Genomic DNA, 15,566 nt, shown 5'->3' with positions numbered 1-15,566 from the left:
AACACTCTTTTCAAGCATTAAACTTAGCAAAATAATTTGGCATCAAATCATTCCTAATGTTTATTTAGAACTCCCACCACAGAAATTCTAGGAAATCCTTTGGAAAAGCCAAACTCACATTATAAGTAAGTAATCTAGTACATAAAAAACTACCAATGACTTAAAAAATAACTTTGTGTTTTCAGTGAAAGTTAACTCAGCAAATTAGGCTCCCATTTAGCAATTTCTACACAATTGGGTCACCAACATTGGTTACATTTTACACAGTGTGTCAACATTCTCTTTATTTCCATTCTGGTTGTTCCATTTCCAGTAATCTAGTTTCCCTGGCCCCTTGCCTTCACATCTTTGCTTTAGAGTAGGTGTTGACTGGTCTCACACAGATGACTTTTTCAAGTAGCACAGCACTCATAGCTGATATTGTTTATGAGCCAACCTGTTATTTAGCTAAAAGATGACCTCATGGGATACTATGGTTCAAGGTTTAAAGAGTATCTCAGGGTGATAGTCTCAGGGAGTCCTCCAGTCTCAACTGGACTAGTATATATGGACTTTTTTAAGAATCTGAGTTCTGTTTCACATTTTGCTCCCATTCTGTCAGGTTCCATCTATTGCATTCCTGATCCAAATGGTCAGTAGTGGTAGCCAGGCACCATCTAGTTCTTTTGGTCTCAGAGTACATGATGTCATGGTTCGCATAGACTATTAGTCCTATGGACTAGTTTCTTCTGAGTCTTTGGTTTCCTTTACTGTCTTTTGCTCTGGACAGATAGAAACCAATAGTTGTATGTTACATGGCCGTTCGCAAGCTTTTAAGATTTCAGACACTACTCACCAAACTAGGGTGTAGAACGTAAACTTTATGGACTCTATTATGCCAATTGACTGAGTCATCCCATAAGATTATGGTCTTAAGCCTCAGACCCCATAAACCAATCCCACAAGGTGTTTAATTAAGTATCCGTGTTTGTGACCCCATATGCTTTATTGTAGATATGAAGATATATGGATGCATCATCGAAGCAGCAGACAAGGAATCAAACAACATATTGCATTGGGCAAATCTGCTGCAAAAGACCTCTTTAAAGCGTTAAAAAGGAAAAATGTCACCTTGAAGACTAAGACACGCCTGACCCAAACCATGGAATTTTTAATCACCTCACATGCATGCGATAGCTGGACTATGAATAAGGAAGACCAAAGAAAAATTGATCCATTTGAATCAGGGTGTTGGTGAAGGATAACAAACATGCCATGGACTGCCAGAAGAACAAACAAACCTGTCTTGGACAAGTACAGCCAGAATGCTCCTTAGAAATGAGGATGGCAAGACTTTGTCTTTTGTACTTTGAACATATTATCAGGAGGGACTAGTCCCTGGAGAGGGTCAGCGAAAAAGAGGAAGGCCCTCAACGCGACAGACTGACAAGAGTGGCTGCAACAATGGGCTCAAATGTAGCAATGATCGTGAGGATGGCGCAGGACCACATAGTGTTTCGTTCACAGGGTGACTGAGTTGGAACCTACTCAACAGCACCTAACAACAACATGGATGCATACACTTACACACATATACGTATATACACATCTGCATATAGATACATCTATACATGCTCCCCTATATATGCATATACATACTTATACACTTGTATACATACATATATAACCATCTGTCTACACTCTTATTTAATTGTTGGTACACAGTTGTATATGTCCTAGCATTTATAAAAACATCCTTTTTTCTTGGGTACTTCTTGTTGTTCTTGTTATTAGTGCCATTGAGTGGATTCCAGCTCATAGCAACCCTATGCACAACAGAACGAAACACTGCCCAGTCCTGTGCCATCCTCACAAACCCTGTTATGCCTGAGCCCATCATTGTAGCCATTGTGTTAATCCATCTCGTTGAGGGTCTTCCTCTTTTTTGCTGACTCTCTACCAAGGATGATGTCCTTCTCCAGGGACTGATCCCTCCTGATAACATGTTCAAAGTATGTGAGACGCAGTCTCGCCATCCTTGCTTCTAAGGAACATTCTGGTCATACTTCTTCCAAGACAGATTTATTCATTCTTTTGGCAGTCCTCGGGATATTCAATATTCTTTGCCGACACCACAATTCAAAGGTGTCAATTCTTCTTCGGTCTTCTTAGTGACATAATTTACCTTGGTCAAGCTGCATACCCTTCACCCACAGTAAGTGTTATATTTCCCATCCTCCAATAACAAGTGTCTACTATCTGAAGAGTGATCCCTACCACCCAATCTATCCCTGGTGACCACCAGTGAACACTGGTTTCAGAATGTATACCTATTCTTGTCTTTTTATAATAGTGAGATCATAAAGCATTTGTCCTTTTGTGATTGACTTATTTCACTCAGCATAATGTCCTCCAGTTTCTTACATGTTATATTTTAAGAATTCATCATTATTCTTTATGGCTGTATAATATTCCACTGTATGTATGCACCACATTTTTTTTATCCATTCACTGATGGACACTTCGGTTATTCTGATCTTTTTGCTATTGTAACTAGTGCAGCAATAAACACAGATTGTGCATTTATGTCTGCTTTGTGTCTTTAGTATTAGATCTCTAGGGTATATACCTAGCAATGGGATGCTATTTCTATTTCTAGTTTTTTTTTTTTTTTTTTTGAGAAAGTGCCATACCATTTCGCATGGTGGTTATGCCATTTTACAACCCCACTAGCAGTGGATAAGAGTTCCAATCTCTCCATAAACACTCCAGCATTTGTTATTTTGTTATTTTTTTTAAATCAGTGTCGTTTTTGCAGAAGTAAGATGGAATTTCATTGAGTTTTAATTTGCATCTCTCTATTTTTTTAATGTCTAAAATGAAGGAGCCCTAGTGTTGGTGTGGTTAAGCAGTCAGCTGCTAACTGAAAGGTCAGCAGTTTGAACCCACTAGCCACTCCACAGGAGAAAGATATGGCCATCTGCTCCCATAAAAATTACACCCTTGGAAACCCTATGGGGCAGTTCTATTCTGTCTCCTATAGGGTCACTACAAGTCAGAATCGACTCAACTGCAAAACGTCTGAAAGACTAATGATCACGAGAATCTGCTCATTCGTTTGTTAGCAATTTGAATGTCCTCTTTGATGAAGTGTATTTATTGATGACTTTTTTAAACAAATTTTTTATTCAACCACAGCCTTCACACCTAGTGTCATATGACAAAATTCTCAGCAACTTACAGATTTATTCAGGCAGCATCAACTAAAAATGGACACTATCTGGTCTAGATATGATATATAAAGATACAAAACCCATTGCCATTGAGTCTATTCCGACTCAGCAACCCTATGGGACAGAGGAGGACTGCCCCATAGGGTTTCCAAGGAATGGCTGGTGGATTCAAAATGCCCAAGTGATGTTTTCATTTGATTAGCAGCCGAACTCTTAACCACTGAACCACCAGGGTTCCAAGAGGATACAAAGACTCTAGAAATTGGCCACAAAGAAAAGACGGTATTCATATGCATAAGAAACGGATCACTTAGCTTTTTCAATCCTCCAAAACCATGACTTAGCAGACATGACTCTTCAGCCCAAAAGCTTTGAGATTTTTTTCAAATTCAATTCCTTTCTTTGACATTCAGGAACTAAAAGAATTTCAAAGGTATCTTCTTTTTTCTGTCAACTGCTCTCTTTTAGGATCCTTTAGCTCCAGCAAAACTGTTGGTTGTATCTTCTTTAAACACACCATGCATGCTTCCACTTCTCAGTCTTTGTTCCTGGTATTTATCTGTTTGGAATGTTCTACCACACACTGCCTACCTAAATCTGAATTTCTGAACCCCATCCCATTTGTCACCTTTGCTATAAAAAATTTTCTTGACTATCAAAATTCTTAGTGACTTTTTCTTCCAAAGTAGCAGCTACAACTAGCAAAAAAAGATCAGACTTACTGGTCTGACAGAGACTGGGAAACCCCAAGAGTATGGCCACCAGACACCCCTTTAATTCAGTACTGAAGTCACTCCTGAGGTTCCTCCTTCAGCCAAAGATTAGACAGGCCCATAAAACAAACACTAATACACATATATGAGACTAAATGGGCACAGCAGCCCAGCGTCAAGGACAAGAAGGAAGGAGGGGACAGGAAAGCCGGATGAATAGAAATGGGGACCCCAAGGTCAAGAAGGGGAAAATGTTGATATGTCACAGGGTTAGCAACCAATGTCACAAAACAATATGTGTATTAACTGCTTAATGAGAAACTAATTTGCTCTGTAAACTTTCATCTAAAGCACAGTAAGAAAAAAAAAAAGTAGTAACAATTCCTAATTTTAAAAAAACTCGTTAAGAAAAATAAAAAGTACTTACTTGGGTTGACTAGGAAGTGATTTTTTTTAAATCTAAATATAACGATATATACATATTTTTTTCAAAATTGCTATGAGTCCAACAGTTAGCTCATTTTGAGCATTTTTTGAATTCTGATGTCCTGTATTTTGGAGATGTATTCACTACATAAAGTTAAAGAATAACATGACATGAAAAACAAACAAAAAACAAAGTAACAGCTACAATCCTATCACATAATTGGCACTTGTTATAATAAATTATGATACGATAATCACAAATATTCTTCACCTAAGCAGAAATTCATCCCAGTGTTATTCCTAGTATAAAGCCAGTTTCCCCTAATGGATCAATGCTATTTAAAGGGTTTCTTTACCAGCACCAATCACAGTGCCTCTCACAGTGGTAGGAAGTTTTAAATATTTAATCTTAATAATTTTATAAGATTAAAAAAACAATACATACATTACGACAGCTGCCAACATTTCTTTAATATTACATAATATACAAAAAGCCACGAATGAGGGACGCTATACCTAGGCACACCTGTAACTGTGTGGATGCACATCAGCTGAAAAGCTGTACTTTACTGTAAAAGATCAAATGCCAACTGCAACAGCAAGGCATTTAGTGAATTCTTTCATTGTGTTTATGCTCAGCTTTCCATTGGAAGAGGTCACCTAGAAGCTTCTTGATTTGACTTATCTTCAGCAAATAAAAACATGTTAGACTTTTACATACTGTACAAATTCCACTCATTTTATCTTTTTGAACCAGGAAATCCATGTGCCAACAACCTCAGTCAAAGTAGTGTTTTACTCAACTTTAAAAATAGAAGCTAATAGTAGCAAAATTCATTAATATCCTTAAGTTAAACCTATTCTACTGTGAACACCGATCAGTTTTTTCCTTGGACATTTAAAGAAATATTATGTCTAATATTAGGAAAATAAATCATGGCATTACAGTTCTACATGCCAATGTCACTTATTTCATATATGATTTTTAATAAGCCTTCACCTAATTTTTATTTAGAGGTCTTGAATTACACCTAAGTGAGGCCTTTTGATTTCAAGATCTCTGTTACTAATATTCCATCCCTATCCTCACCCAATCCTGATTTCTTCAAAGTAAAAAGAGCATCCCTCAATTTCCTTTGTGTTTTAAAAGACTCTAAATAGACTTCTTACCTTTCCGAACCTCAATGTGACACATCTAATCATTCTCATGTGGTACTTGTTGCCAGGAGGCAATAAAATGGCTTCTTTGTAACATATCAATCTGCCGATTTGACTGTTCATTTAAAAGCAAGCATCACTTGACAATACATTATTGAAAGGCCGGAAAAAACAGACACTCTTATGTGTTGCTGGTAGAAGTGCAACCTCCATAAAGGGAAATTTGACCATCTTTAATAAAACTGCTTGCAAGTTTACCCTTGATCTAAAAATTCCACTTCAAGGAATTTATCTTTGAGATACACCTCCATAAACACAAAACAACATGTGAACAATAAGGTTATTTTCTTAGCATTTTTGTAAAGCAAATTATTGGAAACAACCTAAAATCCAACAGAGAGAGACAAATAAACCATGGCGCAGCTACACATGGAATACTGTAATACCATGAAAAAGAGTAAGATCTCCATGAACAGACACGGAGTAATTTCCAAGATACACTGTTAACTAAAAAACTAAGGTACAAAAGAGTACACATACTAGTCTATCTTCTGGCCAAGTAAGAAGAAAGGTAACATAGAAAAGATAAATCAGTAACTAATGAAAATGATTATCTATGGTAACCTAAAAAAGTAGTTACGTAAAAATGGAGTGAAAGAATAAGGATGGGAGTAAAACTTTTCCAAAGTATAAGTTTTTAAATAGTTCTGATTTTTGAACCACATAAAATTAAGTAAAAAGAATGAAAAGCATAATCCCTAAAATTCAATACAAACAGTAATAGACAACTGTACATAAAATCGATAACCACTCCGAAAAAAAAAATTCAAATTCAAGTAACTAACAAGCAGTATTTTATACACCCTTACTGGGGCAAAAGGAAACGCAAAGAAATCTTATAAGGTGTACTTGTATAGTAATGCTGAAATATTTTGTGCTCATTGTAGGGTAGTGCAAATAAATAAATTTATTGATGTTATGGGAAACCAGGATTTTCACTGTAGGAGAAGGAGGACACAAACATGGGATGAAGAAAGCTCAGGAAGAATTCTGCGGTGCTAAAATTTAAGCAGAGGTATCAGAATGAATTCGAGATTTGGAAAAAAACATTTTCCTACCTCTGTATACCCTTTGGGGCAGTTCTACTCTGTCCTATAGGGTCGCTATGACTCGGAATTGACTCGATGGCAATAAATATGGTGAAAAAGGAGCCCAGGTGATGCAATGGTTAAGCACTTGGCTGCTAACCAAAAGGCAGGCAATTCGAACTCATCAGCGGCTCTATGGAAAAAAAAAAAAAAGCCTGGCAATCTGTTCCCATAAATCTTTCAGCCCAGGAAACCCTATGGGGCAATTCTACTCTGTACTATGGAGTTGCTATGAGTCAGAATCTAGTTGACGGCACAACGACAATATATTGAAAAAGCCTGAAGAAACTGCATCCTAGAAGCAATGTGAACACACGATGCCCACATCTTGGTTTATAAACACCACTCTCTACAAAAAGCAAACAGGGCTCCTGGAAAAAAAAAAAAGCCTACCCAAACCTCGAGCAGGGAAGCACAAGGTGAACATCTTGTTGTACCAGAAAGCGTAAGAAGTGCTCAAAGACTCATATAAACCTGTTGCCATCAAGTCAATTCCAACTCACAGCGGTCCTATAAGACAAAGCAGAACTGCACCATAGGGTTTCCAAGGGGCAGGTGGTAGATGTGAACTGTCAACCTTTTAGTTAGCGGCCATCATTCTTAACCACTACACCACCAGGACTCCAATGACTCATATAGACATGTCAAAAGACTCATATAGACACCAGAGCCAGCATGCTGAACCTGGGACAATCTGAGTCTCAAAAGGAGTAACGACAGTAATGGGTTATAATCCACGGTAATAAAAAAAGAATCGAGTAATGCTTTAAAAAAAACATAGGGGTGGGCTCTTCTTTATAGAAGAATGCCAGTAAATAAATGCAGAAAGAATGGCAGAATCAGAAAACAGCATTTTGTAACCACCTAAGTAATACGAATTGGAATCGACTCGATGGCAGTGGGTTTTAAGCAATAACTGATTCAAGCAAAAGTCAAAATCATCAACAAAATGTTAAAACAAGTAAAAAATTGTTAGGAAACAAGTTATTCTCACAAACTATCACCTCAAGCATTACTTACTAATAGTAAAGAAGAAAAGTTCCCTTTAAAACAGTTGTTAGACTTTAAGCAAGTGATCAAACTTAGCATAACCAAAAGGACAAAATTCATCGTATATACCTCCTGATATGATGCAAGGGGAAGCAGATAACACCCATGTAGTATACTTGTATACAACATCTATGTACTACACTTAACCTGAATCTAAGCATGAAGAAATGAGATGAAATCAGTTATAAGACAAATGAAACGGAATTCTTCAAAAATATCATGTCATGAAAAAAAAAATGATAGTACGGGTAGATTAATAGACTAAAGACACATGGTAAATGCATCTGATCCTTGGCTTGAACGTGGATGGAGGAGAAAAAACTCATTTCAAGGATAGCTAGGGGAATTTCACTGTGGACTGTATAACAGATAATATTACCTTATCAATATTAAATTTCTTGAGTATGATAACGATAATTATAATAAAGGAGAAGAATGTCCTCATTCTAAGAAGATACATGCCAAAGCATTTGGAGGCAAAATGTCATGATGCCTGCAACTAATTCTCAAACGTTCAGTGGGGAAAAGAATGTGTGTGTATCTCTCAATGTATGTGTGTGTATGTGTGTAGACAGAAATATAAAAGCAAAGGTGGCAAAATGTTAACTGGTGAAACCAAGTGACGAAATATGGATGTTAAAGATACCATCTTTTCCACTTTTCTAGAGGTCTGAATTTCAAAATAGAAAGTTGAAAAAAAATCATGATCAGCTAGTAATATTTTCCATGGGGGGTGGATCAAATAATATAAGAAGCAGGATTCCAAGAGCCTATTGTGAGCCTCCCTCTTTCCCATAATTTTTCCCTAACTAGCACTTTAAAAAAGAAAAAAAAATTCTACCTTTTCTTACAATATTGAAAATAAATGTTACAAATCTAGCAAGTTGGCTGCAAATATTTACTGTTGCTTTTGAGATGCATTTTCTCTACGATCTATGAGTACAACTACAAGTCAGTACACTTTGATTTGTATGAGAGCTCCTGGGGCAGATTAAATATGGCCACAAACTCTTTTCTTCTTCTTCCATTGAGCGGTAGGGTCAATTCTCTCCTTGAGTCTGGTATAGACTATGACTACTTCGACCAAGAGATTAAAGCAGAACTAACATTGCCAATTCCAGATCAAGCTTTAAAAAGACTGGCAACTTCCTCCATGGTATCTTGGAGCCCTGAGCTGACTTATTAAAAGTTCAACTACCCTGGTGGAGACACCACATGGAGAAGCCCTAAGACTACATAATAGGAAGAAGGGGCCCAACTGAGCCCAGCCTTTTACCTGTTCCTATCAAGGTACTAGGTGTTTGAGTTAAGCTGTTGTGGACCCTACACACCAATCTAGCCAGAATTTGGCATTGAAATTACATACTTAATAACATGCAAATTATCATACTATGTGCCAATTAAGCATAAATAAAAATCGTTCCTTAAAGTGAAAGTAATTACAATCAAACCAAGTATTTCTGGGGTCCTTATTGAGGGAGGAAACCCTGGTGGCATAGTAGTCAAGAGATACAGCTGCTAACCAAAAGGTCAGCAGTTCGAATCCACCAGGTGCTCCTTGGAAACTCTGTGGGGCAGTTCTACTCTGTTCCATAGGGTCGCTATGAGTCAGAATCGACTAGATGGCAACAGGTTTTTTATGGAGGGGAGGAAAGGAAAAGAACTCATGGCCTTCCTGCCCCTAATTTCTTCCTCCCCCTTCCAAACTAAACTTAAATCAAGACCTTCCTCCAAGAAAAACCAAACCAGCTGCCCTTCAGTCTATTCCAACTCATGGCAAACCCGTGTGTGTCAAAGTAGAACTGCATTCCATAGTGTTTTCATGCTGTGATCTTTCAGAAACAGAATGCCAGGCCTTTCTTATGAGGTACCTCTGGGTGGCTTTGAACCACCAACCTTTTGGTTAATAGCCAAGTACTTAACCATTTGTGCCACCAGGGACACTTAAAATCAAGCCTACCATACCCTAATTCCTACGCAACTGTCAGACAGGCCATAGTGTAGAAAGCTAAAGGGGTTGGGGGGGTGGGGGATAGCTGGGGAGGGAAAGAATGGCTATTTAACTCAGAGAAAGATTATAGAAAAAAAGCAAACACAGAAGCAGATACATGGTGGTATAAAAATGGGGACATTTTCAGAGCAATAAAACCTTATTCTTTGTTCCTAATACAGGTAGTCCCCGACTTACGATGGGGCTTCACTCTGACGACTCCTTTGTAAGTTGGGTCTGATTAAGTCGAATACCTCATTTTTTTTAAGTTTTCATTATTATTGCCTTTTATTATCAGTATCTTTATAAATCACAACAGTGAACAGCTGCATGCGATCATCTGAGAAAGATAACATCAACAAGGTACAAGCTGCAACACTGCATGTAGTAGGTATTACTAATAATAAGATGTACAAAACAAAAACAGATGGTCATAAGTGCAGTTCCTCATAACTGGATTATGTGGTAAGTGGGGGACTACTACCTGTACTTTGCACCAAGGTAGTAAGTACTTTGGTGAGCACGGGCAACATATGTGGGGAATCTGTCTAGGCAGAAATGAACATGGCATGTTCAAGGAAATGACATAATGCCAGTGTGACTGGACAAAACAAAAATATACATTTAATTGTATGTAAAGCAGTTCCCTGGAAACAGAAGCTAAAACTTCTAGTGTACCAAAGTATATTTCAGTTGTTCCAAGGACATATTCTGTGAATTACATTCTAGGAAGTTTCAAAGCATCACAATTGTTTCTCTTCTGATGCTAAAAAAAAAAAAAAATGCTGTTCTGTATCTCCTGGTGAAAGATCAAACCAACTCTCGTTGATTCCCTTCTCTTTTCACTTTAGTGTTTTCAACTGTATGATAAAAATCACGTCTTAATTCTACTCTTAGATTCCTTAGAAGAAAACCGCTCTAAGATTCAAAATAACTTTGATGCCACTTGCCCTGGTTCTGCCACTAAGCTGCCCTATCCTATGACTGATCTTGGTTAATGCTACTTGGCCACTTTGGGCCTTACTTTCATCACAGAAAATCTTAAAATCCTTCTAACACCAAAATTATGTTTCCACGGTAAAAATGCTTATTCTCTTCCTGAAACTGAAGAGAGTGGGCCAAGTATCTTTGGATATCTTTGACCAAGATTTTACTTGCCTTTTAAGCCCTCTTGATACTTCTACAGCATTTGAACATTGTTGCAATGTTACAGTAATAATAACAAACTGCAGAATTTATAAAATTTGCCATAACTAAGATTCTAATAAATAAAAAATAAAATCAAAGTTAAAAAATACATTTAGGTATTGTTAAAATCTGCATTCCCAATGAGACGGTAATACTTGAAACCAGAATCTCTAAAAAGTACAATGTCTGAATAGATTTTCAGCAAAGGAAGGCAGGAGGGAAAAAAAATCCTGAGAATTATGGAGAAAAGCAAAATTTTAGAAGTAAGGCATTCAAATTAGTTAATATGTATGTCAATTTTAACTTCCAAAAGAATTTATATAAAATGGATATACTAACCCAATCCTCATTCTAGGCTTGGCTATATGGTCATTTATAGTTACATATTTCTAAGAAACTATTTTCAAATGGAAAGTGTATACACTCAGAACCCTCTATTTTTCCAGCCAGAATACACACTGCTAAAATTCAAAGTTTCAATACTCTTAATTTGAAAACAACAAAAATTAAAAGGTCCATAAATTTTAACTTAAATCTTCATATTTCATATTTTTTTCCAGCATTTTAAAGCACTGAATATAATCTTAAGAAGCATCATTTATGCAGTTAGATTTATTTTAACGGGAAGAGTGGTGTCCTAGTCCTTCCTATGAGGCAATGAATTGCAAAATCTAATTAGATTAAAAAAAAAAACACTAACAGGAATACTTCAAACATTCATTAAAACACAACACTGTATACATATGTTAGGCACTATACTAAGCTCTAGGAACAAAGGGGAAACATCATACCCTAAAAATACATTTTGAGGGAACTGCCTTGGGTAGAAACATTGTTAACATTGTTTCTCCCCTCACCTTCCACTAAGTCCAAATGATTCTAACTCTGAAACAGCTCATGAATCATTCCCTCTCTATTCCCACTATTTTATTGTTGTTAGCTGCTGTGGAGTCACTCCCCAACTTGTGGTGACCTCAGGCACAATGAGACTGGATCACTGAAATGCACAGGGCTTTCACTGGCTTATTTTTTGGCAGTAGATTACCAGGCCTTTCTTCCTAGTCTTAGGAAACTCCACTGAAGCCTGTTCACAAACCTTCACGGACAGAACAGTGGCTGCACTTGAGGTGCACGGGTTGTGAACTGAACAAGGGTCTCTGGCATGGAGGGCGCAAATTCTACCACTGAACCACCACTGCTCTCTTCCTATTATCATATGCCTACTATAAAATTTCAACATCTTTCACCTGGACTCCCTGGCTCCATTATTTCCCTACTCCAACCTGGGTCCCAGTTGTGAGAAGCAAAATGTCCTCTGTATTACCAATTTTCCCCTGGGAGACAAAGTCAACCTGGTGAGGAAGTACTGATTAAGGTGATCCATTCACAAAAATGGCATTCATTTTGTAAGACTGCAAACCACAATCTATGTCCATGGCACAGAAAGTAAAAAACTGATCACCATAAGGTTAAAACTTATGACCTTGACCTCAAGCCCACTATGCTGAAACTAGATAAGCTGACTCCCTGTAAAAAGAACCATAATACTGTCTCTTAAAATCTCTTTGAGCATATGGACTTAAATCATTATTTTATTTCAAGCCTGAACTTTAAAAAGTCAGTATGTTCTGTCAAAGTTTAATTATACTATACACATACTTAAGTTTCTGGATACTAGCAAATAGTTATAATTTTTTTTTTATGTTTTTTACACTTTAATCAGTCCTCTTCAGAAGCTGATGACAATACACACCTTCCTAGGCAAACAATACCATATACACTTAACGTTGCAAACAACTGAACAGCATTCCCATTAAACAAAACATTTCAAGTAAAAAAACAACTTTAAACATGCATTCTTACGCTTCAGAAACTATAAGATTAAAAAAAACATTCTCCTTTAAATTTCCCACTATGGTTACATCCCTTCCGAACTTATTCAAAGATGTATCCAAGACAGAAAACAGACTTTCACAGAGGTTGAGGAAGAAGGTATCTAAAAAACTTGGTAGGTGAAGCTCTAAAAGCCGGGACATCCATTGATGGTGACCTCATGTGTGTAGAGTAGAACTGCTCCACAGGGTTTTCAAAGCTGGGACCTTTTGGAAGCAGATCGCCAGGCCCGTCTTCCAAGGCGCCTCTGCCAACCTTTTGGCAAACAGTCCAACACTTAACTGTCTGTGCCACCCAGGGACTCCTAAAAAGCCGAGCCTAGCAGTGTAGTAATACCACACGAGAAAAGCACTTCCTGTCAAAGACACAGTAGACTCTTACCTTCAGTCGTTTGATCATTTCGTCGGTGGTGATCTTGTCCGTGATCTCCTTCACCCCTGGAGGGTAGGCGATCTTCCCATCGGCACTCACGACGCCACAGAGGGCAGTGGCAGGCTTGGGCTGCGTAGTGAAGTCCATCCTGGGGGACAACTTTTCTTTCACAGTCCTCTACCGGCCTCTATCGGTCAGAAAACAAAAGTTCAGCGGGAAAGGGGCGACTTTGTAACCTCTTTTTTCATTTCAAAAATCTCTAATCAAGAAAGAGCCCTTCCTCCCGGGAGGCTGGGGCTAGGCGGTTGCCCCGCCAGCCACCCCTCCCTGGGGCTGGTCTCCCCCCGGCCGCCCCGCCGCCCCCACCCGCGCCGGCCCCGGGCCCACGGGGCTCTCCCGACACCAGTCGCCGCGGCCGCGGGAGGCGCCGGGCAGCGCCAGGAGTTTCCCACTGCTCCTTTCACAATGAAATCCTCCCTCCAATCACCAAAGTCCGAACTTTGGCGGCCTCGGGAGGCCGGCGGGGACCGTGAGGCCCCCGCTCGATCAGAGAGAAGCGCCGAGTCCCCGCCCGGCCGGTCCCTCCGGGGAGAGCGACGCGAGGCCTATAGGGCTCGGCTTAGGCCGCAAAACTAGGGACTCAACCGGCCCCGCTCGCAGCGGCGGCTCCCGGGAACAAAACGCCCTCGCCGGGCCGAGCGTCGGGACCCCCGGCCGTCCCCGCCGCGCTCCCGGCCCTCCCCTGTCCCGCTCCCCCACCCCCGCGGGAGGGGAAAACATGCCGCCCGCCACCCCCAACCCCACGCCAGGAAGCGGCTGACGCGGCTCCGCACTTCACATTTTGTTCCTTCAACTTCGACCGAGGAGCCCCGGCGGCTGCCCTCGCCCTCAGCCACTCCGGGTCCCCCGGCGCCGCCGAGGCCTTACCGGCACCTCGGGGCAGCCCTGCCGGGCCTCGGACCCGCCGCCCCCCCGCCGTCCCCCTTCCGTCTCCTCCCTCCACTCGCCGAGGGCGGGAGCCGAGCCACCGCTGCCTTTACCTTCTCCTCATGCGGGCGGAAGGTGCATCGAGAACCCGGGCCTCTGTCAGGTGGTTGCGCCGCCGCCCCTCGCCAGGCTGCACACAAAGCGGCTCCGCGGTCCCGCCGCCGCCGCCGCCCGCCCCGGAGCGGCACTGGGGCTGGCGGTGCCGAGGAGGAGCAGCCGCCGCGGGGGGAGACGCGGGCCGAGCGTGCTCTGGGCGGGGAGACACTGCCGCTCTCCGTCTGGGCGAGGAAGAGCAGCTACAGGGGAGGTTCCTCCGGGAGCGTGTGCGCGTGTGTCAGCCCCGGACCCCCACTGCCGGCCTGCCCGCCCCTCGCGCCGGCCGGGGCCGGCGACTCGGACCCGGACACTCCTCGCAGCGGCGCGCGCCCGGCCGAGCGAGCCCCGAGAGCCGGCGCCTCACACACACCGAGCGGTCACGCGAGCGGCACGAGAGCACGCGAGAGCAGCCGTGCGCCGTGCTCCCTCCCCTTCCTCCGCCGGCCCTGCCTCCGCCTCCCTCGGGCCCGAGGCGGCGGCACGCGGGGCGGACAGCGCCGCCAGCCGGTTGGCGCCAAGACCTGCCGCTCCGAGAGCCTCCGGGAGGACTGCACCCGAGAGGGCGAGCGGAAGAGGAAGGCGGAGGAGGAACCGGGTGGCGCGAAGCGAACCCCAGTCCCGGCGGTCCTGATGGGGGCGCGTAGGAGAGCAGAGCTTTACCTTTTGTCGCGGAGATGAGTTCATGACTTTCTGGGGTCTTCCTGAGGGACGTGGACGGAACTGGTAGAAAGACGGCGAATTACTCGGGGAAAATGAACTAATTTCCTCTCCAGGGACAGAAGATCAGCAAACTGAGAGAAAGTTTTGCAACATGGCATAACATGGGCTCTTCATTCCTGTGCCTTTGACAGCTGACTTCGCCACTCCCTCCCCTTTAGATTTTTAAAATTGATATTTTGAAAGCTTCAAAATATGAAAATAGCGTCGAATCTAGTAGTTCTCACAATATTGTCTTTGGGCCACCGGCCTCAAAATCATTTGAGGAGTAGTAGCTTCCTGGGCCTCATAACAACTTTACGGGGATCAAACCCTCTGAGAGTGGAAGACACGAATAAGCATTTTGACAAATTAGCTGAGTGGTTCTTGTTAATATACAATTTATTACTTCGTTAATATAAAAAAACTTTATAAACACTCAAATGAGAGTGAATCCTGAGAATTATATATATATATATATAATCTTTAAAAAACATGGAGTATTAACCTTTTTTTTCATCCAGAGGAAAACCCAGTGTTTGAGCAATTTAGCGTAAAGAATTTAAGCAGATGAGCCTCAGTAGCATGCACATAATTTCAGAAGACAAAGTTGGAAAAGAATACAATGACAGGAAAT

General features: G+C 41.2%; 1 protein-coding gene across 5 annotated transcripts in view; it reads right to left on the bottom strand.

Annotated features, from left to right (window-relative positions):
* PDS5A (PDS5 cohesin associated factor A) overlaps positions 1–14,325 on the bottom strand; it is a 159,095-nt gene extending 144,770 nt beyond the window's left edge. For 4 of the 5 annotated variants that reach the window (XR_010322114.1, XM_064285929.1, XM_064285931.1 and 1 more), the window contains exons 1-2: positions 14,191–14,325; positions 13,160–13,337 (exon numbers count right to left, since the gene is read on the bottom strand). Coding sequence is in view for 4 of the 5 variants with exons in the window: in XM_064285929.1 (XP_064141999.1) it covers positions 13,160–13,297 (138 nt within the window). In the remaining variant the exon portion in view is untranslated. Of the gene's footprint in view, positions 1–13,159; positions 13,338–13,983; positions 14,106–14,190 lie in introns of those variants that run through there. The other variant, XM_064285930.1, reaches the window with a different exon arrangement.
* Positions 14,326–15,566: the final 1,241 nt, after the last annotated feature.

Source organism: Loxodonta africana, chromosome 5 (assembly GCF_030014295.1).
Source record: "Loxodonta africana isolate mLoxAfr1 chromosome 5, mLoxAfr1.hap2, whole genome shotgun sequence".
In the NCBI taxonomy this organism is placed as follows: Eukaryota; Metazoa; Chordata; class Mammalia; order Proboscidea; family Elephantidae; genus Loxodonta; species Loxodonta africana.
Note: the sequence above shows the minus strand (reverse complement) of the source record. Positions and strands in the feature narration are given on the sequence as shown.